Source organism: Pyrgilauda ruficollis, unplaced genomic scaffold, assembly GCF_017590135.1.
Source record: "Pyrgilauda ruficollis isolate IOZ18807 unplaced genomic scaffold, ASM1759013v1 scaffold259, whole genome shotgun sequence".
Taxonomy (NCBI): domain Eukaryota; kingdom Metazoa; phylum Chordata; class Aves; order Passeriformes; family Passeridae; genus Pyrgilauda; species Pyrgilauda ruficollis.
Window position 1 is genome coordinate 187,200 of NW_024523922.1, and position 27,865 is coordinate 215,064.

The 27,865-nt window shown below is 37.8% G+C and overlaps 1 protein-coding gene across 8 annotated transcripts in view; it reads left to right on the forward strand.

The window, feature by feature from the left end:
* The window catches only part of NFX1 (nuclear transcription factor, X-box binding 1), a 79,689-nt gene that overhangs the window by 15,479 nt on the left and 36,345 nt on the right, over positions 1 to 27,865 (forward strand). For all 8 annotated transcript variants that reach the window (XR_005955440.1, XR_005955443.1, XR_005955441.1 and 5 more), the window contains 10 exons: positions 9,512 to 9,589; positions 11,832 to 11,937; positions 19,782 to 19,853; positions 21,578 to 21,717; positions 22,927 to 23,026; positions 23,163 to 23,380; positions 24,102 to 24,199; positions 25,530 to 25,560; positions 26,704 to 26,786; positions 27,323 to 27,431. Coding sequence is in view for 4 of the 8 variants with exons in the window: in XM_041471206.1 (XP_041327140.1) it covers positions 9,512 to 9,589; positions 11,832 to 11,937; positions 19,782 to 19,853; positions 21,578 to 21,717; positions 22,927 to 23,026; positions 23,163 to 23,380; positions 24,102 to 24,199; positions 25,530 to 25,560; positions 26,704 to 26,786; positions 27,323 to 27,431 (1,035 nt within the window). In the remaining 4 variants the exon portion in view is untranslated. The remainder of the gene's footprint in view (positions 1 to 9,511; positions 9,590 to 11,831; positions 11,938 to 19,781; positions 19,854 to 21,577; positions 21,718 to 22,926; positions 23,027 to 23,162; positions 23,381 to 24,101; positions 24,200 to 25,529; positions 25,561 to 26,703; positions 26,787 to 27,322; positions 27,432 to 27,865) is intronic.

A 27,865-nucleotide genomic window follows, 5' to 3' on the forward strand; every position in this document is an offset into this window, starting at 1 on the left:
TATGACCACCCTCATCATCACCTTTACCATGCATGCTCCACCATTCTTTTAGGAGGTCGCACCACTCTTTGGGGGTCTTCTTTGAGGAAGGCCTCTCCTCTTTCTCAGTGTCCTTTAATTCACCTTTTGGATTACACATACGCACCAAGCTGGTATAGTATAAGCTAATATTATGTTCTAACATTAAAGCAATAAATCTCATATAATTAACATTTTCCTGGTGTCTAACCAAATTCTCCTCTCTTCCAACTAAATTTAGTAATCGTTATCTCTTGCTTCTTCCTGTTCTGAACATCTGCAGGACAAGGTGGGGGGATGTCACTATAGGACATGAGACAACACGACACAGACAGGCTGCTGCTCTTAAGGCAGGAAAAAAGGAAGTTTATTTTCTGACTCCAACATTTATAGATTTCCAAAGGTGACAGTGGATTGGAGGGTGAAAGTGCCACCTCTCCAATGACACTGGACAAACCAACAGTCCATCAAGTTTCTTGTCCTCCATAAAAGAATGCAAAACAATAAGTTGTTTACAGAAAGTGTGTGAGAGAGTTTTCTACAAGAATGCAAACTTCAGAAGGCTTAGAAAATCTTAAAAATCAGGGCGACAGGGGGAATCCCTCCTCTCCCTTTCTTGGCATTACGCCTTTAACTGTTTTATTTTCAACTATTAATTACTGTATCAATATTGATTACTGTTTCAATTTTGTCAGCACAAATCCTATCTATTTACCACAATCCCTCATGCCACGCAATGAAAGGGAGTTCAGAGAAAACAGAAAGCTTCAGCCTTTGTCATCAGCTTAAACTGTTTCAGATTCCTTGTATTTTACCACTTTTTGAAACTCTTAAACCAGTATGTTATGCCCTTTGAATCCTTTACTCTAAGCTAAGGCTGAATTGCAGCTACTGCTCAGTTCAATTGAGTGGTGTAGACACTCTGAAGATGATAATCCTGAAGTAGGCTTTATTTTTTTCTGTACCCTGCTTGTTCAGCATTTGCCATTCTTTGTGTGTCTTTCTGTATCTCTCTGGGCAGACCGAGGAAATATGTCATCTAGTCAATGTCATCTAGTTCCAAATTTTTGACAGAAGTTCTTGCAGACTGTAAATCTCCTGCAGAAAGGGTTGGTTTCAAATTTCTTTTTACAAAAGATTTGTAGTCAGACTTCTGGGAAGGGCTGGTTGTGAGCCCCAGTTCTCACTTGGTGAGTTTATTTCAAAGGGGCTTGAGGTACTACTTTACTGTCTTGGTTTGAAAAGACAGGTGTTTTCTAAGGAAGGTAGGAGCCTCTCTTGAAAAGGAAAATGCAAACTCCCTCTCTCTGAGTTATACTAATTTTGAAATTCAGAGGCTGTATCCAAAGATACGGGAGTAAGAATAACAGTTATTAGAACAAAATTTTTTTAAAAAATTCAGTAATAAAAAACAACATTGACAGAGTCAGAACATGATCTGACACCCTGTTGGTCAGGGTGTTCGTAGCAGTCCAATTAAATGGTAGCTGCAGTTCTGGAGTGACAAATGTGGTTCTGTTGAAGCAGTGATCCTGTAGAAGGGTGTAGTTTTCCTCTGAAGGTCCAGTGGTGGTATATATGGGCCTGGCCTTCCTCTGGGAATCCAGTGGGAAAAGGCTGGCTGTGGTGTTCCAAATATCAGATTACATTCAGGTAGGAATGCTTGTCTTCTCCCCCTGGGCAGAGCATCTTGAAATGATGTAATTTTATCAGTCATGCAGTGAGACTCAATGGCCTATTAACAGAAGATGTTTTCCGGAGGGAGGATTGGTTGTGGAAGAACGAAAACAACTGCCCCACCTGGTTTTCAGTGTTAATTTTCCAATTAACAGAAGATAACTGCCTCATCTCTAACAGATGGCAATAGAATACACACCCCCAGCCACATCTTGCATTTCCAACCTAAGACATTTACTTTTGGGCCATTTGCTTTTCATGTGAGAATTCGTGGGCTAAATATGTTACTGTATTCTGCATATGAGAGAACTAGAGCTAATCATTAACTGAAGTTAAAGGTTGTAGGCTCAGTAGAACTGATACCATAGCTCCAGTAAAGACACCAGTACGTATTTCTTGACCTGCAGACTCTGCTACCCCATCTTGTTTAGATTTTGTAATCCAGAGTGTATTTGTTTTACCATAGGTTGTGACAGTATATGTACTACATTTCAGGCTTTGGATAATGAGGATTTCACTACAAAACTGGCAGTTATTACGGTCTGCTGTAGGAAAAATGGGACATTGTAATCTACCTAACTCCATAATTTACTGGGTTTTGGAAGGGGGAGGGGGGGGGAAAAAGTTGTGGGGTGTTTTTTTTTTTTTTTTTTTTTTTTTTTTTTTTTTTTTTTTTTTTTTTTTTTTTTTTTTTTTGTTTTTTTTTTTTTTTTTTTTTTTTTTTTTTTTTTTTGTTTTTTGTTTTTTGTTTTTTGATTTGGGTTTTTTGTTTTGTTTTGTTTGTTTTTTAATTTTTGGACACTATTTCCTTTGATTCTGCGAATGTTATAATGAATTCCAGAAAATCTTACCTAATTCAGCAACCAGAGTTTTCACTGGTATGTTTCACTTGCAGCCTGTTTGCTAATAAGATGAGTTTTGAGTATTCATTTTATGTTTTTGCAGCAGTGTGTCTTGGTTTGAAAGGAAGGCAGGAACCTCCCTTGGTTGGAGGGATCCTTGCTTGGAGGGTATGACCCTCTTTCATCTGAGTTCTTATAACTTTGAAATTAAGGGGCTTTCAGGCAAAGGTATGTGGAAAGAAATAACAGTTATTGATACTAGTATGTATAACAAAGCAAGCACAACAGCAGCCCAGCAAAAAGCCAGAAACCCAGCAACAGCCTTCAGGCACTTGGCTTCAGGCACTTTCCCCTATGCTGTAGTTACGATCACAGCCGGCAGGGGCACTGTTAGCTCCTAGCCAGGCAGGGCAGGTACAGTGATTCCCTCGCAGCTGCAGGAGATGCCATGGCACAAGTTCCGCTGTGTTTCCCTGACGTGGTAATGGCAGACAGGCTCGATGGTGAAGTCGGCTGCAGCCAGAACCTCAGAGTGGCAGTTGGGATGGCAGAAGCAAGCACACCCCCTAAGATGGTAAACAAATGTAACAGAAAACTTAGGGGTTGTTAGACAGGTTAGAGTGTAGCGAAAAAAGCCTTAGGCTGCAGCGGAAAGCAGTGGGGCTGGGCAGTGGCAGCTGGAGTTCTCCATAGCAACTGCCACACAGAGCCGGAGAGATGTACCCTCCAGGACGGGGGAGGGGGTCAGAGTCCTGGATTTTCACCTGTGGCACCTGAATAGATGGTGAGGGTCCTTTCAAATCAGATCAGGTGTTAATAAGTTCCCAGTTCAATGGCTGCTCTTATGAGCAAAGGCTCACCCACAGTAAGGAGACCCAGTGCAGGGCTGGGCACTCTTGTGGCAGTGAATTCTCCCCACAGCAGCTCAACTGTCCTCTGATACCAAGAGTGAGAGAGAGCTATGGGCTAAACCAAGCCGCTCACCACCTCCCCGCGCCCTCCCCCCAGCCCCCCAGTCGAAATCTTGCAGTATCTCTGCCCTTCCCAAGAGAAAGCTCCTCAGGTAAGAGAGGAGCCAGCTGCACCCTTACGCCACCTTGGTCATTTCTTTTACCACAAGTACCAGTTGTTATTTTCTTTTAGCAACAAATGGGACTAAATCCCACAAGACAAAGAAAAGGAAGGGGAAAAAAAAAGAGGAAAGATGCTGTCCTTCAACTGGTGTTTCAGTGAAAATTGCCATCCTTATAGGGCCTTGCAGCAGCTCTTAACCTCTGTGATTCATACTAGAAGACTGAAAGCGTGTGTGCATAATTTCTCACAATTTTTTATGATCACAGAATTGGATCAGAGAAATCCTGAATATTTGGATGAAGTAGGTAACATCCCTCATGGGGATCTCCTATAGTTTCATCTTCCAGAACAATAGTGACTTGTGTCTGTTACAAGAGAAAAGGATGTATGGATCCTTTGAGGACAAGGCACAATGCTCAGTAAGGGGAAGCTTTGGTATTAATGAAAGCAAGGCATTACCAGGATGGGAGTCCTGGGACACCAACGCTAATTAAATGTTGGGACACTATGTGACAGAACATTTATTGGAAGGGAAAAACAGGAGCATAGAGCTCTCTTTAATAATTTAATAATTTGTGCTTATTAACACATTGTATGTATGTTTTGCTCATTCCAAACTCACTTATGTAATGCCAGTATTATTTTCTGAAGTTTGAGATCCAGAGCAGGCCATCAGATTGGCATCAATGTAAAGGTGGGTGCAGTTGAAAAGGAAAGGGAAGTATTCTGGATTACCATGTCAGTGTGATAAAATGTTCTTATGGCTCTACGTACTTGGGTGGGAAGAAGCAGTGAACTGTCTTAGGTCTACATTTTTAGTTTCCAGAAACCTGTTCTAGAACTAGGTTGCTGTAACAAAGTCTTCTCACACTCTACAGTATCTCCCTTCTCAGGCTATATTCAAGATGTGTTCCATCAGAAATTTCTTTGCCTTCTATTGTCTTGACAGTCACCTGAAAAATGATAGCTGTTTTGGCCAAGGCAAGTGAAAGAATCTCCTGATTATCTGTGGGTGAAATAAACAAGGCAGGACATCTTTCTCCTTTTTAATGCCTTTATTAAAACGATTCAGCTCAGGTTGGGGAGAAATGACAGGTTGCCCGTGCCACCGCTGCTGCCAGAGGAGGATGATGCAGCTGTGTCCGCTGGTATGCAGGCAGAGCTGGAGCTTCTGTCCTCCAGGGAGTAGTGGGAATTCCGCTTCTTCGGTCTAACATTCCAGGTCCTCTTTCTAGTTAACATCTTTTTAGGTTAGGGTGAGAAGTAAAAAGGATTTTAGCAGATACTGGATTAAGTTCCTCACCTTCAGATTAGGTCTTTTAATTCCATGTTGGCTTGTTGTTTTTAGGGTTTTTTTCCTGGAAAATTGCAAATTTTGGTGAAATGCATTCTCATCTGCATACTAGCTCTGACGTCACCCCTCCCCTGCTACCTGCGGGGTCCGGTGTCACTCCCCGGGACGAAGCATGGCGGGGGCGGTGGGGGGGGGGGGGGGGGGGATAACTTTTTACCTTAAAAAAATTGGATAACTTTTACTCATAACATGGGGAGTCAAGGCATTGCTGTCTTCTTGGTCGGCTTGCTCTGTGGTGTGTTAAGGAACCTTCCTAGTCCTGCCATTCACAAGACCCTCTAGCAGTCATACTCTCAACACCTGTGAAGGGAGGCCAAAGCCCTTTCACAGTGGACAGCTGGAGGGAGCCAGTGGGTGCTTCGCTTGACTCCCTACTGTAGTATATGATTTGGAATAATTTATGCTTATGTGAAATATACATGAAATAAATTATGCTTGTAAGAAAAATTCTTAAAGTTTTAAACACACAGGCTGGAGCAGGGGAGAGATAGCTTCACAAATTGCAAAACCACAGATGGCAGCGGAGAGAAAGACCTAATTAACAAACATAAAAGACAAAGACCTAATTAACAAACAAAAAGACAGTGGCTCTGTATGTCCCTTTCTCGGGACAGTCTAGGAAACGCCCAGGCGATGAATACTCAATAAGCATCTACGGATCCAGATAGCCAGATACCAGGTTCCTGTAACTCGAAGATCAGCATTCATTGCTTCCCAGAAATGGTTTTGTCCAGCCCACCACAGAGAAAGGAGACTACATGAATATGTGAAGCCACGAAAAGAGTAAGAGAAACTCTGCTCCAGGCGGAAAAAAAACAGTATAAAAACTACCCGGACAGAGACAGCCTTTGTGAACAGAGGGGAGCTGAAGCGGTAGAGTTCAGATCGGAGTTTACCCAGCACCGATCCCGGGCTCGATGCTGTCCCTTTGATTGTGGCTATCGGAGACCGAATTTTGGTCACGAAATAAAACCTATTTTATTAATTCGGCTTTATCATTTATTACCTATAACACTACTGTGTGGAAAATCACGCTGTGAAAAGCCAGTGCCCATAAAGGAGACAGATGAGTCCTGCAGTAAGAGAAACTCTGCTCCAGGCGGAAAAAAAACAGTATAAAAACTACCCGGACAGAGACAGCCTTTGTGAACAGAGGGGAGCTGAAGCGGTAGAGTTCAGATCGGAGTTTACCCAGCACCGATCCCGGGCTCGATGCTGTCCCTTTGATTGTGGCTATCGGAGACCGAATTTTGGTCACGAAATAAAACCTATTTTATTAATTCGGCTTTATCATTTATTACCTATAACACTACTGTGTGGAAAATCACGCTGTGAAAAGCCAGTGCCCATAAAGGAGACAGATGAGTCCTGCAACTTTATTCAAATGAAGGGAGAGAGTCCACTAGGCCATGCCCCTGTGGGGTCCCTTGAGTTTTTGTAGGATGCAGCCTCCTTTTATCCTAAACTCCCAGCTGCATGTTCCCCTCCCCCTTTTCCCATTGATTTGAGGTGCTAGGAAGGTACAGACTTCCCCAACTGCCTACTAAATATTCCCTCTTGGATGTGTATACTCCCCCCCTGCCCCCATCACACATATGACCATTAAAACAAGCTGTAAGCCCATCCTAGGTGGAGAAGCAAATTTCTGTCTCTTAATTAAGCCTGTGCATTTTTCCCCAAAGTTCAGAAATTCAAGCTGTGCTTGGCTCTATAACAAACTTGGGCGGCTAGATGTGTGTAATGACCCCTACACCCATTCTTCCAGAACCTGATTGGTCCTTTCAGATCAAGTAATTTGTGAAGACATTTTTCCCATCTTTATTTCCACAATGTAGACTGTCAGCAACGCTCAGAACTACAGAATGGATTTTTATTCTATCTAGAGATATCCTGGTCAGGAGGAGAAGCTCTGCTGGGCATCACTTTGCCATCAAGTGGAAAGATTCTTTCCTGTAAGGCAACAAGCATTTTACTAACATTTCTTGAAGGAATGTGACCTTAAGGTATCACATAGCTAAGGTCAATCTGACAAAAAATACCTGCACTGTACACAAGATCTGTTTATTAAGGGGGAATTGTCGCTTACCCCTTTCTTTCTTCTGCTTCTTTTAAAAACTGATGTTTAAGTGGTGTTTAACTTGTGCCCTTATATTGATAGAACAAACATTTAAGTAATTTTGTCCCTTCTTTGTAGGAAAATAGTTTCACTGGTATCTTCATTTTGACTGTAAGAATTGGAGAAATTTGAGTTATTACAGCTGTCTCTTTCTGTTCTGCCCTTGGGCTCCACTTCCAAGTGTACCAGATCCATACCAGTCCAGTGCTGGCCTCTAACACAGCACTTCTAAACTTCTGAGTTTCAGTGATCAGAATCGAAGTTAACAAAAATGTTGGTAAATAGTTTCAAGTAAGGAATTTTTTTATCCCAGAAGGAAGGAGAGGATAGTAATTACTAAAACAATCTCTAGTAGAAAGGAATGAGGTGTCTTGATTCTGCTTAGACAACTGTCCTTGTGGTGTCTTTGGTTGGGGTTCTGCCTAATTCACCTCTGTTCATGGGAAGATTCATGAAAGTGGAATGTTCTTTCTGTAGGATCATCCTCATTCTCACTTTCCTTAGTAATCAGGATTTTAAAGGAGTATTTACAGGACCACTTCTTACAAATGTGTATGCCAGGAGCCATCCTACTGTCATTCTATACTGCTCTAATTGCACCTGAATCCTGGAACAAAACTTTTATTACTCCTGATTTTGGAGGAAGGCAATCATGCATGTCCCTTGTGGGTGAATATACATTAATGTGCTTTGACGGAAGATCATGACAATGAAGAAGGAAATATATCTTGCCAAGTCTGTTTTAAATAGCTTCCTATTTTTTGGGGACCTTCACTATACTCTGGAGAAACTGTTGCTTGTAGAGGACTAGGTATCCAGCTTCAGGGGAGTTGTTGATAGGAGAGGTCTTCTATTGGCTCCTGAAGCTTTCAGGGTAGACTTATCTTCACAGCTTTTGAAAACATAACATGGAATAAGAATGAAAGAAATTGTTAATGCTGTAATTAAGTATGAGGTACTGTACTATACTGTAATCTCATAGGGAATCCTGTAGTATTTAGTATGCTGGCTTTAGGAGGAGCCACATAGGGTGCTTACAGTTTTCTCAGAAATATGCCATTTAGTTGTCAACTGCCTGTTTTTGCCTTCCTCCTTACACTTCTCTCTGAGTTGCTTCTTCTGAGTTCCTTTAGTTTCTAGCTGTCAAAAGGAAAAAAGTCTTGGTCAGGAAATGCAGGTTGGTCTTGACCATGAATATGAGAGTATATGCCTTGTGCCACTGTTGTAGAGCTGCTCAGCCTATAATTGTACAGATCTCTGCAGCAATCTTGGTGGCACAGTAATATGAGCCGGGATAAAGAGGGGTGTGAATAGGCATGAAGTACTGGAAAGAACAGACATGCATTAGGTTTGCATTTCTAGATTGTCAAGGCAGTCTGTAATTTGAATAATTTCAATTAGTGAAAATAATTTCCATTGTACATTATGATGGGGAACATAAGTTGTTCAATCCAGTTGAAGGTGAACCAAGGTGTGCCTCTAGTTGCACTGCAGTTGTCTTGTCATAGGCAGAGTTTCCTGTTTGCAATCTCTTCTGCTTTCATAACATGAAATTATCATGAATTGTGGTCAGATTTCTTAATAGTGAAGAATAGTTCTAAAATCACAGATTTATCAATTTACCAGCACTGAATTGATTCAGTTAAGAGAGACAGAACATGTTAATCAGTTTTTTTCTTCTTAATATCTATATATAGATATAAAAACATATCCCTCTTGTCTGTGACCTCTTTTGTGTTCTGTAGCGTTCCCAGACCCATATTCTTAATGGCACGATACGTACTGAATTGGGGAAAATTAATGTTGCTTTTTTTCCACTTTACTGTTTTTCCTCTACTGCTAAAGCACCCTCCTGAAACACAGAAAAAAGATAACTACTATTTATTAAAATAACAACTTGAAGAATAATGTAAATGAATAAATTAGATTATTCTGGTTTGTATAACACTGATTTTGTCTGAATGTGAGGCAACACTAAATTTGTCTTCTACAAAACACATAAACTCATGAGAGGATAGTGAAAAGGAAAGTACAGGTATTGATTTGTGTGATGTAATTATGTATTCCTCACCAATTTCCCTCTCTTAACACTTCTTTTCCCTCACAGCTTTAGATATGGTGAAGTCTGTCTATATTCTAGCTGTATGTCATATAACAGGGCATATGATAATAGAAAAATTGGGAGTTTAAAATCTGGCTTTGCTTCAATAAAAAGTTGTAACCTGTTGAAATGAAATACCATGGCTGTGTTGATGTTCATACTGTATAAAATGTATTCTTATAAGTGTGTTTTCTCACCGCTTCTGAGTAAGTGGAAAAATTAATTTATTTGCAACTGTGTTAAAAAACAAAGTAGAATAACTTATTCTAGGCTTGCAGATTAGGTCTTTTATTTACTTCAAGTCCTTTTTGTCTTTTTATTACCTACAGATGGCAATAGTGGTTGGAGATGTCCAGCTTGTCAGAATGCTTCTGTGCAAGTTCCTAAAACTTACACTTGTTTCTGTGGTGAGTTTCTCATTTGCTTTTGCAAAGAAAAACAGTTTTGTCATTTTGATTCCTTTTTCTTAATATGAGTTTCAGTATTGATGCTTGTTTGCTTACATGCCTGAAACTCAATTTTTAGAAAATGTTATTGACACTGGAAGGTGGCTGCACAGAGAATCATACATGTGCCGCTTGAAAAATGAAAATAAAATAATAAGTCCCAAGTGGTAAATATTTTCACATAATTATGTAGAAATAGCGATTTTTATGGAATAATGATAGATTTTGGCTGGTATCTTATGAGCTTTCCTTTTGTAGAAGAAATGGAATAACCTGCATGTTTATGTCTTTGTGGCAAGACCAAAATAATCCACAACTCAAGGCTACAACTACCTAAACCTTTCTATTGATTTAGCAGTTTTGTGATTTATGTTGTTCAGAGATACATGGAGCTTAAATAGGAAAAAAATATTCAGTCTTTTCACACCTTTGTGTAGATATGTGTTTAATAAAAAAGGTAAATGGCATGAGTACAGCACTCACCAAGCCATAAATATAAAACAGGAGAAATTATGTTACTTAATTGCACAGATATGAATAAGTTTTGTTTGAAAGCTATACTTCTGTGATCTGTATTGTTTTCACATAGCTTTCTTTTCCCTAAATCAGAGTCACTGGAAACTTTCACCTCACTTTTTAGAAAACAGAATGTTCTGAATTTGAGACAGAAACTGTGTCAGTAAACCTGTCTAAAGAAGCAAGATTTGCTAAAATATAGAGTTTTATCTTTTTATCTAAATGTGTTAGTGAATCAGTTAGAAACAGTGCAATGCAGTTAATACAGAGTTTTTGTACAACAATGTGTGAAATTTTATTAATATAAGGATAATAATTCAGTTATTAGAGATAATAGTGCAGTCAGAATGAACTGACCATGAATGAAAATTAGACCAAATGAAAATTAGACTGTTTAAAAAGACAGGACATCTGTCTGTTAAATAGGGAAGAAATTCTCCTTAGCCTAAAGATGTTTCATGGTTTAGGAGATCTACAGTAAGAACTTTAAATTGTCTGCAGAATTATTACTCGCAGAGCACCATGCAGTAACATAAGAGTTCAATCTTCTGCAGATAATTTTACATTAATAATATATAATTTGGACATCATCAGTCACTTATGCAAACCTATCTTGTATTTGATGCAAAGTACTAACTGTGTGCTGAGTGTGGTTAAGTGTGATTTTTTTTTTTTTCCTCACTTTCACCCATGAGGAAATTCCTGTCTTGTTTTTCTTTTGAAGCTTCAGAACTTTGGGACTTTCCTGGGTGCTCAATTAGTTTAATTGAAACTCAGGTGAATAAATGCTGTCTGTAGTGTTTGTTCATATTTTTCTAACTTAATACTGTAGACTATACAGACGTATATTAAAAAATTAAAATTATGTGACTGTGTCACGAAAAATACATTTTCTTGTTGGTTTTGATTGTCACAACTCAAATTTGCAACATTGGCTCAATTGCTTCACTGTTAATTTAATTCCCCTCTTGCAGAAAGTCAAGACAGGGTTAATGATGGCAATTAACCTTAACCCTGTTGACCATGAACTTAGAGCTGTGAGATTTGATGATAATATCTCAGATTAATAAGATATGGTTTATTGCTTATCTGAAATACAGAATACTTGAAGCTAACATGCTTCTTAAGACTTCATTCATCAAAATTCATTAACCTTTAATATTTTTATTAATATAGAGTCTGCTTCTTTTTATAGAAGCGACTTTCATAATTCACCCACTTATTCAACTCGCTATTCCCCATCACCATGTCAGGTAGATCTTACTTTCTGGGATTGGTGTCTTATTACTTTGTTCGTTTTTTTTTCCTTCCCTGCTGCATTGAGACAGCAAGGGAGTTTCACCCTTCAATTTTCTTAGCTACTGTGCAGCCTGACCAGCTGCAGGGAGCTTTTAGTTTTCATGTATTTTATCAGTTTAATTTAATGTATCAGCTACCTGCATGTCTGCTGATTGAGAGTACAGAAGGAAAGAATATTCTGGAGCTTGCTATTGCAATGGCATGTTCTTTTAAAAAAGCTGAATTTGTATCAGTACAGAATAATATTAACATTTGTGTAAATTTTTTGTCAAAGAAGACTACTTGCCAGTATTTAAAGTACCACTTTTTCTCTTTGGTATGCTATCTTTCACAAATGCAGTCTGGTATTCAAAGCAATAAATACCTTTTTGTCTTTGACATGGTTTAGGTAAGGTGCATAATCCTGAATGGAATAGAAATGAAATCCCACATAGCTGTGGGGAACTTTGTGGAAAGAAGAGGCAGTGTTTGGACTGTCCACATCTTTGCAACATGTAAGTAAATGTTTATTATATAAACACTGAAATTATTTAGAGAAAATTTCTGAAGACTATATTTGATTATTTTTTGATTCCAGGATATGCTTAGAGATTTAGAACCTATAGAGGTTTACAGTTCAGCTGAAGCCTGAAAGAAATTAAAAGCCTGAAGTGTTTTTGTGTTGGTATGTCTAAAGTGAGTTCATGAGAGCATGAACAGGATGTCTACAATAGTTGTAGCAACATTTCTATCATATTTTAGGAACTGAACCAGCTATCTGACTTGGTTTCAAGAATTTTCATTGAAATAAAGAAATAATATGTCTGAAAGTAACTCTGAACATGTCCAGTGGTCCACCAGATTTTTCAGGCGCTGTTATTCATGTGAAAGTGTTTGAATATCTTTATTTGGGATCAGTGCTACTTGTTTAAACTGAAAGACCACTTCTTTCTTTTTTTTTTTTTTGGCTTGCAAACTGTTGAGGATAAAAGGGCATTTGTATTTTTTTATTTGTTGAGACCATCAGATAGTTTAACCAGAATCCCTCATGGAAATTTTAATCCGTATATGTAACTCAGATTGGTTCTGCTAACATTTTATTGGTATAATTCAGTGAAGAGGGGCAAAGGAGTTGTCGTGGTTTGGAATGGGAGGAAAATTTAGGGAAGTGAGACAAAAGCTTTTTGTGTAACTGACAGTGTTACCACTGAGAAGCTGGACACGCCTCTATGAAAGACACATGTTAAAGACGGAAGAAACCCGGGAACTTTTTCTTTCCGTTCCGGCAAGGAGCGAGGTAACACGGCTGGGCGGCCCCTGCCATGGGGCCGGGCCGGCCGGCCCTGCCGCGGGGTTGAACCCACTTCCCCGGGCCGTCTGCCAGCCCTCAACATCGGCTGTTGGGCAGGGAGAGGGGGTGCCGCGGGGCTGGATGGAGCCGGCCTTGCTAACATCTGACTGCCTACTACACCCTCCCCCCCCTCCAGCCCAGGAGCCCAGCCGATCCCCGGGAGCAGCCCTGGACTGGTGCCGGGATTTTACTCCCGTGGAAGCCGCCCTCAACCATCGGGCAGGGGGGAGGAGAAGCCACCCCCCACTCCCAGTGTGCTGCTGCTGCTGGGTTCTAGCCTGGCTGATTCGATTCGATCTGAACCACTTTCCTAATTACAAGTCCTGCTACTGTAGCGCCCAGTCTGACCCCTACCGGGCTCCAGGTGGGATGTTACCCTTTCAATGCTTTAATCCTCCCTCGAGTGAGAGAAAGGAACAAGATGCAAGCATGTAAAAGAACAACATGAAAACATCATGGTCAGTGAAGAAGATTTAAGTCTCAGATGGGAGGGAGGGGAAGATGCCTTGATCTTAGGGCTCAAATCCTCTTGTAAGCTATGGAAAAAAACCTCTTTTTCCTTATAACACAGGAAACTATGGAGCGATGAAAGTGTTCAAATTATAGATACCAAGTAAAGACCTCTGTGCCAAAATAAACAGATGTTAAAGTAGTTGTAATCCCATGAGAAGTTTTAGCAGAGAGAGGGTAATCCTGTGCCCCCAGGAGGAGAAAGAGAAGATCTCTGTTCCCAGGGATGAAGATGATTTTAGAGATAAATAATGAGAATTTTTACCTTTGAACAGTTCATCTTTAAAACAATACTCCATAAGTCAACATAACCCATTGACAAGCTGTGGGAAGATTTGTGGAAATGGGAAGGACTTCAAGATAACAGCTCTTATTCGTGACAAAAATGAGAGCCATGAGAGAGCTGGTTTTTTTCTCTTGTGAAGAAGTCTTCATAACCTTAACAAGAGGAACTTCTCTCCCTAAGTGAACTAAATAAAGACTATTTTAGAGGTGGTAAACTAACTAGAAATTTTAGGTTTTGTTTCTTTACTTTATCATGGGAAAGAAAAGGTTGTGGGGGATGAAGAAGTGTTCTGAAGGGTTTGTTCTGATTCTTACCACTTTTTTTTTCTTTTAGTTACTTTTAATAAATTTTTCTTTATACCCTTTTAAAGGTTTTGAACCTACTTTACCTTTCTCCTAATCCTATCTCACAGCAGGAAATGAGTGCACTGGTAATTAGCCAGTACTGAAGCCCACCACACTCATCAACACACTGGTTGGGAAATTTTAAAATTACGCAAATCTTAAATTAATAAATCCAGACCACTACAGGAGGGCGTCTCTGTTTTCAATTTTGGATTTTTTACATTAGATTTTTTTTTTAGTAGTGTAGTTGCATTGATAAAATTAACACCATTAACACACTGATTTTTTTTCAGTGTATAAATATGGTTGTTTGTCAGAAACATAAATTATATGTTGTTCCTATTGTGTCTAGCTTCAATTTCCATGGAAGTTGGTCCTTAACATCTGTTAATATTTCTGGTTTTGGAAATTTTTGATAGAAGCAGTTTTCTGCTCTTGGTCAGAAACTTCACCCATTCCAACAAACAGATTGTCACCTGACAATTTTGCCAAGATTTGCTAAAGCTCCGAACTTTACTCTGAACTTTATATTTAATGTGTTCTGCTTCAAATATATTTCAACATTTTATTGAATGTCAGAATAATTCTTTAATACTTGTTTCCCATACATGAAAATGTTCATGAGATTTCTTTTTGATATTAGATTTAATTTATATTTATGCATTATGTATTTATGCATGCAGATTTATGTTTTATTTCATTTAAGTGTCATGGCTGTTTTCTTAATTTACTTTCAACTTTCACACTACACTTGAGGTAGCTGATACCCTGAACAGAACACTGATTCTCTTGGAGACCAGCTACAGGCCTCCATCTCAGGAGAGGCATATGTTCATGGACATATCTTTTGCCCAGTCAGAAATAAGCAGACTTCTTAACCACTTTGAGAACTCCGTGACTGCAATTTGTTGCCTGACAAACTTTCCTGTAGGGCTTGGAAGCAGATGTTCTTATCTTCTTTCCTGTCCTAGTCTACAGTAGAGGTTCAGTCTTTGGCATTCTCTTCTGGAAAGCTGTGAAAATTAAGTCCCAATTTGTGACCAGTTGTAGCATATTTAAAAATGTTATCATTCAACTTTATGTTTCACATGAATAAAACCGCGATGAGATTATCCAGTCCCAGAGGTAAGGCAACAGTAGGCATGCAGATCAAGATAATGGATGTTCTTGACGCTCTCTAACTTATGATGGTGAACTGGAGAGGAATGCACTTTCAACAACAGTGTTACCCAGTTTTGGATGTTCATCACATTTTGGACACTTCTTTCTCCCATGTGGGAATCTTTAGTGTGTGTGACACAGGCCACCATCATGTGCTGTATTAAAAAGCAAGTAGGAACTTTGTTCCCTCTTGTTGTATCAGTGGTGGAGTTAGAGATGCAGGGTTCTAGTATTTGAATGCAGATAATAAGTCTGGATCATTATGTATGTCTGGGCAGAGATTTTCCTGAAGAGAGCGCTCTATTTCATGATTCTTTCTTAAGTTTAGATGATCTCAGAACTTCTTGCAAGCATTTATTTCTTTGGATTGTGGATTTGCTGTGTGACATTTTCCCCTCCTCCCACGTTTTCCCATAAGGTGATAAGGTTTAAACCAGAACTGTCATTCTGTTTGCAGATATCCTAAAAGCTTTTCTGTTTTTCCTTTTCAACACCACACCCCATTTTGGGGAAAATAAGTAAAGGTGATTTACACTGCCAATTGACAGGGGCAATTTAAAGGACGCAGACACCAATGGAAAGAATGGTCTTCTTATTTTACAATGAATATTAAGGTAATACAAAAGTAAAATTATACATTCAATAAAACAACATGCTTGGCTCTAGCAACAAGCAAAAATAAGCAAGGTAGTGTACCTAGTTATTACTTTGCGAGAGAAAGAATAGTGATTGAGAAAGTTAGATACATCATCAATTGCCTAAATACTCTACTGTCACCCAGAGTCCGCAGTCGCTGGGAAGCTCTGTTTTGCATTGAGGACCTGGAGAACCCTTCCCAGCAATTAGGAAAATCCTGCATGGTCAGTCCACCCCTAGGTGAGGCCTCCAAATTTGCCCTGAAAGTGGGTCCAGCTTTTGTAGGCCCAAATCAGCAAGTCAGAATGACTTGATTGTATTTTTAGCACAAAAACACCTGAATCTGATGGAATACTTGCTGACCAGCCAGGACCAGGGCTTAGCCAGAGCCCAGGCCTTGGTTGGGAGGGTTTTCCCCTAAAATACCCTACAAGCAAGCTTCTATTCATGTTAGTTGGGAAAATTTCTTAAAATGATACATTTCTTGCAGATAAGGTTATGTGAAAGTTTTTAAAGCAGGCGGTTTGGTTTTAAACAGTGGGTATAAGATCTTGGTCATCTGTTTTTAGCTAAATAATACTAAGGGTGTCAGTAGTCACACAGTGCTGCCAGGATCCATCTGGTAAGTCAACTCTGGCTTAAGCCTGCTGCTCAGGCCTGAGCACATCAACTGGTTTAGTAATACATCTAATATTTACTCAGATTTATTGAAATGCTAACCATTTATATAAACAGCTGATTTGGCAGAGCTGAGGAACAGGTAAGCAGCTATTTGAAAGGGGAATGCTTGGCAGACCTTTTGCTAGTGTTGTGCTGTGGCATGCATAACACTTCTCAAGGTGAGTTCTCTTCACATTTTTAGTTTAAAAACACTGACATTTATTTTACAGTGTTAGGTTCTACATTAAAGAAACATCTAGCTTAACCCTCAATAAAATGTTCCTGATAATAAACTTCTTAACAAAGCAAAACTTTTTTTAAGGCTCTGAAGTTCTCCCTGCCAGCTGAAACTATGCAAGGCCTTGAGAGCATTTGAAAAAGGTCTTACAAAGGCAGTAAATGAAATTTCTCTGTCAGACAATACACTTTTTCTGACCCAGAGATGGGGCAACTGAGAGGTGTTTTAAAAACTTTTATTCCGTTTTCAGTCTCATGAGAAGGGTGAGACAATACAGATGTTATAATTCACATCATCACAATCAGAAGCCAGCTATTTCCCAATTACAATACAGTATAAGTGTTTCTTGGCCTATCAGGTTTTTGCTACACCATGTTGCAGATGCCTTAAAGCCAGTCATCTAAAACTACCCCTCATGGGTCCTAGTACATGGCATCTTTCATAGTTCTATTTCTCCAAAGTATCTAGTCTTATTTGCCAGGCCATCCATTGAAACTTTTTTTTCTAGCTCCATTTCTCTCTCAAAAATATCTGTCCTATTCCATGGCATTTCTAAGTCAACATTTCTTATCTCAAAGTTTGCGTACAGATGCATACTGTGTGGGCCTTCTGTCAGGCCCTGAGAACTCTACAAATCCATTTCCCACATCTTTCTTAATTTAAATTTTAGTTGCTGGACTTCCTTCATAGATCTTTGGTACTGTAATCTTTACTTAGTAGAAGAAAAGTCCCTTTTTTTGTTCTGTTATAGTATCTAATATTTTCACTGTCAGGCAAATGGAAGTTTAATTTTTCCTCTGTCTAGATGTATCTGTCTTTACCACTTTTCTTGTATGCCAGTTCTCTAGAGCAGCAGCAGTAAATTGCAAAATAATCCTCCTTGCTAATGACAGTTAAAAAAACCTCTGCATTCATCAAACAGAATACTGAAGTCTTCAGCATTTTTGAGTTCAGTTTGCAACATTGTCAAGTCATTTAACTTAGTTTTTTGCTTAATCCCCTAAACCAAGACTAAAACTCTAAAGGTATCACCCATCTTTATCATTTAAGGAGCATTTTTTGCACTTCCTGTGCATGTCTCTATGCTGAATGAAAGTTGAATTTCAATCTTAATTGTTGTTGTATGGATCAAGTATATCCTAGAACTATAGTCATACTGTAACTTCTGTCTAACTAAATAGTGCCAGAGACTTTTGCATGTGTATCTGTAGGGATGCATAAGGAACACTTACTTCAAAAGTCAGAAGTTTGATTTCAAAGCATTAGTTTTTGCATTTCTAGAATGTTTCTGTTCTTATTAACAAAAGGTCAGAAAACTGTCTCAGAAACATATGTTGTCCAAACTTTCAGATGTCTGAAAATTAATTGTCTGATACTGTTCTAACGAAAGGAATCTTGCTATAAGACTGCAGTCTATTATTACTGGTACTTATAACTTTAAAATATTTGTCATCAATACAAATTGCTGTTGTGAGATACAGTATCATCAGAAAGTGTGCCAGGAGTGGGGTTATGGAAGAAATCTTAGCATTGCTTGTATATGAGAATGTTGAGAGAAATAATACACCAGGTAAAAAACTTAACATGACAAGACTTCTGAAGATGATGTGCCTTCTCGCTTTTCCAAGTTATGACCTAGATAATAGTATTTTGAATTTATATTTACCTTAATCTGATTCTTAGTTCATAAATTGGCATTCAACCTTTAGAATCCTACATGGATCTGTGAGAACTGAAGTCAAGACAGTGCAATATATGGTACAGTCCTTTTACAAGAGGTTTTCTTGTAAGATAGGTTTTCTTGTATGTTACAGAATTCATGTTAATTCTCATTGTCTGAAGTTCCACAATACAGTTTTAGTTAATTCAGTGGTTTTGCTGTCTTCCTGCTTTACTGTGTATCCATCCAGTTTTTCTTTTTTTCTCCCTTTCCTTGTGCCTGCTTTTTCAACTCTTCACTGTGTCATAAAACTGACCTATTAAAAAACAGAGGGTTATGGTGGTTTTTGTGGTTTGTTTTTTGGATTTGCTTTATGTGATGGAGGATTTTTCATTGTTTTGAACTGGTTTATTGCGCAATTGCTTGGCTTTACTGTTAGAGCTGGCATAGGTTTAGTGATAGGTTAGGCCTTATTGTCAAATAGGAGGTGTGGTAGAGGAAGAAAGGAAGCCAGAACACTGTTGACAAGCTGGAGGCATGACTCAACTATATCGCGTATGACTGTAGTAACTGGTGTACTAATTAGTACTTGTATAGTTACTATCCTTGAGGAATTCAGTAGTTACCAAGTAAGTGGGTAGTCTGTGTTTATGGGGTTTTCTGATGTTTCTGAGTTTTTTCTTTGGTCTAGGATGTCTGTGCTGGTCAGTTCCAGCCAGTAATAATTGCTCCAAATGAGAGCTGCTGTTTTTGCAGATGAAGGGAACTGGGAGTTGGCTAAGGAAGAGTGCAGACTAGATAGTTAAGTATAATTTCACAAACCTGGGCTTGTCTGTGCACAACTAAGGTCTTACATGCAGATAGGGAACATCTAGTTTTTCTTGAAGTAGGAGGTAAGATCTGATATGTAAAGGACTGGAATTGATGACCCCCACAGGAAATTGCCCTTGATAGTAAGAAAAAAACTTAGGCAGACTTGCTGTGTCTCCCATGTGTTACCTTACAGGAGGAGGAGCAACACCTCTTACTGGTGGCACTAGAAGTGCTGAGTTCAAAAATAAAACCACCAGCTCAAACCAAGAAATTATTAGAGAAATTTTTATCTCTGTTGTGTTTAAGATCACTGAAGAAATAAATATGTTAATGCTCTGGAGATAAGATGATTGTTTTGGATGTTATCAATGATGAACACAGTTGAGTTGATGCATGTTTGCTGGTGAAATGCAAAATATCAAATGTGTCAGTAGCAGAATTGATTTGTTAGTAGTACTGTTGATTTGACAGCAGCAGGAATGCAGTTTTTCCTTCAACATTAGTGGTCTTTGAGACTGATGCAATTGTAATAATCAGATTCTTTTTTCTTGTGTTAAGACTGCTTTCACACTCTGCAGGAGTGAGTGTAGGAGTCGTGTATAATGTTTTGATAATGCATTGATGTTGGGTCATGGTGGATTGTGTCTCTGCGAGTGTAATAAAGCTCAAGTTAAATTCACTTTTTTTACTTACTTCTAAGTCTGTGCCACCCAGGACCATGCCCTTCATGCCCAGCCTTTGTGACAAAAACATGTGAATGTGGACAAACAAGGTAAGAATGCTTCTATTATGCGAACATAAGTTTAGTTATTATAAACAAAAGAACAGTTTAAAACTCTATATACTAATTTTTTTTTCTTATAATTTATTAAAAATATGCAGAACAAAGTTTAATCTGATCTGTAACTTGAATTTGTCGTTAAAATGATTTGAAGAATTTTATATTTTGAAAAAAATGCAGTTACTTCTTATTTTACTAGAAAAAAAATAAAAATAACAAAAAAATACTTGTCAGTTTATGATACATGTAGCTGAATTGTTTGAGCAGTCTATAAGTTGATTCGATTTTGAAATCTCATACTAGTATTTGTTAATTTTATTTGCTAGAAGACTCCAAGAATTTAATAGAAAAATGTTCATATATTTTCTATCTGAATGAAACAAGATCTTGAATTACTTAATTTCAGAAATAATAATTTCAAAAATAATGTGCTTTTCTCAGAAACTGTACAGAGAAGTCTATAGTGTATTCCAGACTTGAAAGCTATCTTTTCCTTACATGTTTGGTGCATATAGTATTATTGCCAATAGCAATATGGTACTGCCCATACTATGTGTGCTCACTCATAATCAGTTTGCCTGAGTCTTTAGAGTCCCTTTTTGTAGTTACGTAGAACTGATTCTGTGTGAGAAATTGTTTGCCTGAGTTTGTTTACAGAACCAAAAAAGCCATAAACCAATTTCAGTGTTACATTCTTGCTCTGGAAAAAAGATCTTTCAGTTTTTTGCAATTATTGCTCAGAGTTTGAATCTAATTCTACACAATCATAATTTTTCAGAAGAAGGTACTGCAATTTCTGTGGCAGTATTTGTAGATAAAAACACTTTGTCTTCAGCAGAAAAATGGATTGCTTGTAGATTACTGAATTTCATCTTCCATAGTAAGATGCTTTTATTATTTAGGGTTTTTTGGGTGTACTTTTTTGTTGTTTTGTTTTTTGTTTTTTTTTGGTTTGGTTTGGTTTTTTCATTGTTTTTCTGACTTCTTATTTCATTTGAAAGTTTAATAGATGTGACAACTTTGTTTTATTTTTTTTTCCAGATGTCAGATTTTTTTCCAGATGTCAGATTACTTCACCAGATTGCTGATTTTTGTAATAATACATTTGATACTTAAAACCTGCTTCAAAATAGCATTTCATATGTACTGTATAAGCATCCAGGGTGTATGGCATAGCATCACCAACTTAAGGATTTCAAGTACATGTTTTACAGCCATTGTATGAGCCATCCAGAGTTGAAAAAATAAGAGAATTGATTTTGTCACATTTTTTGTCAATTTAATGAAAAACTCAGTTGTTTTCATAGACATCTGACCCACTGTTAAGCCCCATACCCCAATCTTCTTTGTGTACAATGGATTTAGGATTGTTTAACTGTTCAGAAAGATGTCTGTATTGGAAATATCTGCTTTTCTGAAAATGCATACATGAGTTCATGCATTAGTTCAAATTTTAGTGTCACCTTGGGTTGTTTTCCCCCATTTTCTTCAGGAAAACTTCTGTAGACTGACTACTGTTACAGGTGTTTTACTGTAGTAAGGTGGAAGAGGAGAAGCAAGGGAAAAACTAGGGGTGTTATTTCCTAAAGACTTTCATTAGTAAATTATGCTGCCTTTTGAAGATTTTGGCATTTTTCTGAAAATGCTTTTCCCTTTTTATTAAATACTGTATAGATGTCATGTAGCTGACAGGCTATGGTGTAATTTCTCTACAGTCATTCAGTTCGCTGTGGTCAATCAACAGAAATTCATTGTTCTAATGTATGTGGAAGTACTTTAAACTGTGGAAAGCACAGCTGTACTCAAGTGTGCCACTCAGGAAAATGTTCACCTTGCCAGTTAACAGTACAGCAAGGTAAGTACTGAAATGCTCTACAGATATCCACCCTATACAGTGAGAACATGGGGGTGGAAAAGATCAGTACCAAGAGGCAGGTGTCAGTTTTTCCTTAACACAGCCAAAATCTATTGCTGGAATCCTGCCATGATGATTAGGCTGTTAGAGCATATGTCTTATTAGGACAGGCTGGTGATACTGGACTTCCTTATCTTGAGAGGGCTGAGTAGTGGCCTTTCAGTAGCTAATAAGTAATTTAAGAAGACAGAGATGGGTTATGCATGTGTGAAGGATGAGAGTCAATGAGCTTAAATTCCTTGTAACTAGCTGTAAGGAAAACCTCTTTTCTTGGGATTTTCAAGACCAACTGAATAAAACACTTGAGTAATGTGGTCTGATCTCATTGCTGACTGTACTTTAGGTAAGGGCTTGGACTAACTAATCCTTTCTTACCTGAATTATCCTCTGACCCTACTGAATTTTTTACTATAAGAATTAATTAGACAGTAAATGAAAGAAAAATACAAGAAGGTATAGGAAAGTGTAACTTGCATGGGGTGTGTGGGTCAGATACAGAGACTCACACTCCAGAGTTCTTGTGACAAACAGCCTTGAGTTTATTCCTCCAGCTCATTTTATAGGAGCTCCAGTTACACATGTGATTTGTTGAGGTCTTAGCCCCATCCAGCTCTCTGGCCAATGATACATCTGCGTTTAGAGCTGAATGACATTGGCTGAGGGTCCCTGTGCAGATTGAATCCAACCTATCCCTGCCCACCCAGGGATTCCAGGCCCACAGGAAAGTACATTTCAACAAGCTTCTCACGATTTCTGTTAAAATTTTCTAAACTGAGTCTTGAATGGAAATTAAATTGTCTGAGTAGGTATGCCAGTATAGAAATAACTTTATAGAACAGTTTATACAGAAAATTGCAAGTTAATTTTCTCAGTTTCTAAGGTAATAATTAACTTGTTATTTATACTGCTTTAATAAATAAACTTTTTGTGCACATGGTACCACTTTATCAAAATAAATGATGCTGGAATTCCAACTTCTGTAGGACAAAACTCTTTCAGTGATGAAATAAATCTAAAGAGGAGTAACTTCTTTATCCTTCTAAAAACTGACTAACAATTTTTCACTTTTTACCTTTTTATATTTGCTGGAGGTGTTTTGTCACTGATATTCTCTTGTATTGTTTTCTGTGGAATATTGCTTTCTTTCAGTGTGTTACTGTGGAAGCAACTTTAGAGAAGTATTGTGTGGATCAAAGGAAGAATTCTCTGACGGTTTTGGGAGTTTCTCATGTCAGAATATATGTGGCAAGTAAGATCACTATGACTTACACTTTTAAAAAGAAGGTAATTCTATTCACAATTACTTACTGTGATACTCTTAGATAATTCCCCTTTTAATATTTTTCTTGTTTTCTATTTTGTTTCTTTGATTATTTTTTTTCCAGAAAATTAAATTGTGGGAGGCACAACTGTAAGCAAGTATGCCATCCTCAGCCTTGCCAGCTCTGTCCACGACTTCCACAAGTTGTGTACCGTTGTCCCTGTGGTCAGACTCCTCTCAGCAAGTTACTGGAACTAGGATGTGTTGAACGTAAAATTTGCACAGATCCTATCCCATCGTGTGGAAAAACATGTGGCAAACCTCTTTCTTGTGGTAGCTATGGTAATTAGAAATTTCTGTATCAGAGTATTCTAAGTGTCTCATAGTGTCACCAAAAGTCAGGTGAATAGAACTCCTGAACACCAATGCAGCATTAAGAAGTAGGCATTCTTTATTGCGGTACCAGCTGTAGGCAGGATAAGTTCACCCAGAATCACATATTCCGATTCTCTGCAAGTGTGTTGCTTATATACTTAAATTACATAATATGCTTCACAATTTGCAGAAATCTCATACATATTATAATTGCTCATTACCATAAAACTCTCCTCCTGGCTTAGTCTTTTTATGGTCTTATTTTGGCTGTGGTTGCATTCTTAAGCCAGATGTACTTACTCCCCCAGTCCCTTTATCTTCCCTCTGTCCTTGCTCTGGAGGCAGGGCATGCCTGTTTCTTTGTTAAAAGTACACAGATGAAGTGTTTGTTCACAGACTAACCGTTTTGATATCAATATTTTGAAAACAAAACAAAAAGTGGTCTTTAAATATTTAATTTCAGTAAAATAATATTTTATTAGCACTTTTGGGTTTTAACCAAAATGGGTGTAAAAACCACTGCAGAGACTTCAATCTAGCTGTGTGTTCATAATAATGCTTTAAAATAAGGAAATAAAACTCAGCTGTGCATAAGCTTAGTGTCATTGATCAGTGATGCTCCTAATAATATAATGTTACAGGTCATAGATTTTTTATATTCTTAATACTTGTATTTTCATTTTGCTAGAGTTCATTCATACATGTGAAAGCCTTTGCCACGAAGGAGACTGTAGACCATGTTCTCACACATCAAATATTTTTTGTAGGTGTGGCTTCAAAAAAAAGGTGAGTGTGTAACTGCAGAAACAGGTAATCTTTGCTTTTTAAAGCTGTGGAGAAAAAGGAACTGAAGAAGTATAAAGAAGTACTGTGCTTCTTAGCTGCAAGAACCTGTATTGTATACTAACTGATGGTATCTAGCTTATACTGTGAAGTGGCAACATGCTTTTACTATGAAGGCAAGATTTAAAGTATTTTGGCAGAGTTTGAACAGAGTTCTGTTAGTGTAAACATTCTGCAAAATCCTGTATTATTCTGGAGTATTTTTATAGCATAAGGAATTGGTAGTGTTGCCAAGAGTAAACTGAGAGAAGAAAGGCAGCCTAATTAAAACTCTATAGCTTGTAGTCTCCTTGTAGATGTTTTAGTAGAGACTACATTTTTACTGATTCCTTTTCTTTGTACATTTATATAGTGATCCTGCAGGTCCTCAGCTATTGTTATTTAGTAATTATTATATTTTTAAACCATGCTACTTTCTGTAATCATAGCTTTGAAAGTTTTGGCTACTATCACAGAAGCTTTGATGACTTTTTTGACCTGTTATATATCATCTGCAAGTAGAGGCGGCTTCTGAATATATATGTCTGTAAGTGCATGGAAATGACCGAGAGTTTGCTGGAGGTTGGAACTGCTTTCCCCTAGAAGTTTGCTGAAGGTAGTTATGGGGTAGAAGGCTTTAGATTGCATTTTGAATCTTGAAATAAAGTAGTGAGGTTTTGGGTTTAGTTTATGAAGTTTCTCACACACCAGAAAGATGCTTCTATAAAAAGAGTTAACTACAGTGATAATTTCAATAAATTATGAAAAATGTGATAGTCAGAAATGACAGAATGTAAACTTTTGGTGAATGCTTCAAATGTCAACAACATTATTTTCATCCATCACATTTTATTTTCATGTTGAGGTCTTTAGGTATAACTTTGTAATCGTAACAATAGGCTTTCTTCTTTTCTTTCGTCAGACTTGAGTTTTAGAACAGTTGGTCAAAGCACAAATTTATGCACTCCTATCAGTATTCTCTGGGAGAGCTCTATTGGTTTCTTGGGACAAGCCTGATTCTCTCAGTTTACGGTGACACTTGATACTGCTGAATTAAGTGAAGAATACAAAACTACATTTTTTTAAAAATTGATATTGAATCTTTAAGGAACAAATACTGTGTTAAAAGATTTGAGGATTTTTTTCCAGTTTTTATTTCACTTTTGTGTGCAGGTGTGTCATACACATGAAAACTGAGTGTGCTTCTTTTTTCATGTGACCAAGTGTTTTCGAGATAAGTATGTTTCAGTTGTTTCATTTATTTTAATCCAATGGCTGCTTGTTTGTTTCCTAGGAAATCCCATGTGCTCTTCTCAGAAATAAAGGTACAAGATAATGATATATATATAATGTAAAATTGTTTAAAAATTATCACAGCTCATAGTAATTTGGGGATTTACAAAGTTGGCAAATAGCTGATCTGTACTGCATCTTTTATCCATGCTTTCATGCCAAGTTGGTAATTTCTGCTGCTTGTTCATGGTACTGCTCATGCTGCTATGTTTGGGAGAAGGTTTGAAGGTTTCTTTCATCTTTTACATAAGGAAAGACTTCTTCACGTTTGATCTCAAAGATGATATCTGTTTTATTTTGAGCAGTTTCTTACACCACCTGCCATATTCAATAGGTTGACATCCCCCTCCTACTTCCCCATCGTCCTGTATAACTTTTGGTCAACTTGCACAGCTCGGATTCAGTGTAATAGTTTTGCTCTGATGCCTATGTTTCTGGGGAAATACAAGCTTTGATTCTACTTCACATTGTATAGTGGTGATCTTTGCAGCTGGTCTTTGCATCTGACCACGGCAGAGTGTTCCCATTTGATGCTTCTTGGTATTCAGGATGTAACATCTCAAAATTCCTCTCAGTGAAATCTTTACTTGATTGACCCCTGTCTACTGCGGTATTTATTTACAAGATACATAAGGGAGTAATATGCATATTTTCTAATTTGACCTTTTGTCTATGAAGACTTTGCTCTTATGGAATCCAGAAGTGATTCTCTTTTGTAAGCTGTTTATGGTAATAAGTATGTTCTTTGCTAGTAGTAGTTTCATGAGCATATAGCAGTAGTTGTTTTTAGCTGACTAAAACAGCTAAAACCACCCCAGTTTAATCAGTCTTAAATTGGATGTTTATGGTACTTCAGTGTGTCAGAATATCCTGTTTTCTTTGTTCTGTTGTGTGGAGTTTATGGTGTGAAGGTTAAGGGGAAATTAACTAGCTTCATGTATTCTGCTTTCCAAAATCCTTTTGAATCAGGGTTTAAAGAAAGGCAAGTGCCCACATGGGAATAATTGTGAGGGAGAGCAAGTAATTTAAAAGTTTGCTTGCTGGCTTACCACGTGTTAGTCTCTCCTAGACCATGCCCTGCAACAGCCTTAGCATAATACTGTAATTACAGGTTTTATTCTCAGCATATGCAAAGACCTAAAAGTTAGGAATTTGGGGGGATTTTTTTTTAATAGCTGCTATTACATTCATGTGTGACAAGCGATGCAACAAGAAGAGATCATGTGGACGACACAAGTGTAATGAAGTTTGCTGTGTGGTAAGTGTACCTGTGGTTTTATAAAATTGCTTGATGTGATGCGTGTTTAATTCTGGTTGTGATGTTAACAGTCTTTTTTTCTTTTTTTTTCATTTTTGTGCATCTTCATTCTCTATTTGTTGTGTTTGTTATGCTCACAAAGTTTGTGTGTGTGCATTTATTTTGCAAGTTTTGTTTTATAGGTGTCATTATAAATGTGAAGCCAAATTTCAGCCTAAATGCAGTTAAATCAGTGTAAAGGTGCTTTTTTGTCAATGCAGTGATTCCAGGAAGAATGGAGAGGGAAAGCATATTGCTTAATAGAAGAAGCATAAACCTTGTAGCTGTGTCTGTAACAGAAGTCTTAACAGAATCTTCATTAAAAATTGTGTATCCATACAGTGATGGAAAAACTGTATAGATTTGGACTAAGCTATTTTTTGCACTATACAGTTTTGTCTGTCTATTATTAGAAGTAGATTGGAACCTCAAAGAGAAAAAAATACCCAATAGGGCTTATAGTTAAATTCTGGTTTTTCTTCTTTGCCATTTCTTAGGACACAGAACATAAGTGCTCTTTGGTTTGTGGTCGTAAACTCAACTGTGGGATTCATAGATGTGAAGAACCCTGCCATCGCGGCAGTTGTCAAACATGCTGGCAAACAAGTGAGTTATGTGCAAAAATACATAATTTTCATTTTTTCTAGGAATACATTAATATCTCTGTCTAGCTTTAGGCAGTTAATGTGATCTATTTTACATTGGTAAAAAAGGAGAAAGACAGGTGATGTAGATTGTAAGGATACTGTTTACAGATTGAAGTGGCTTTGCTGCAGATTGAAGTGGCTTTGCTGCAGTAGTACATGTATCTTTCCTGTGTTATATGCACATAGACATAGTCAAAGACCTCAATTTTATGGAGACCAACTTTTCATGGAATCATCCTGGGAAAAAGAAGGTGCTAGAGCCTCTGAAGCTCACTGTGCTTGAGTAAGCATTGTAGTCTGTCTTAATAGCCTATGAATATGATGTGTGTGTTGACTGCATCTCTCATTAGAAAAATAGATATTTCTGTGTGCAAACATTTCTCTTAACAAAGC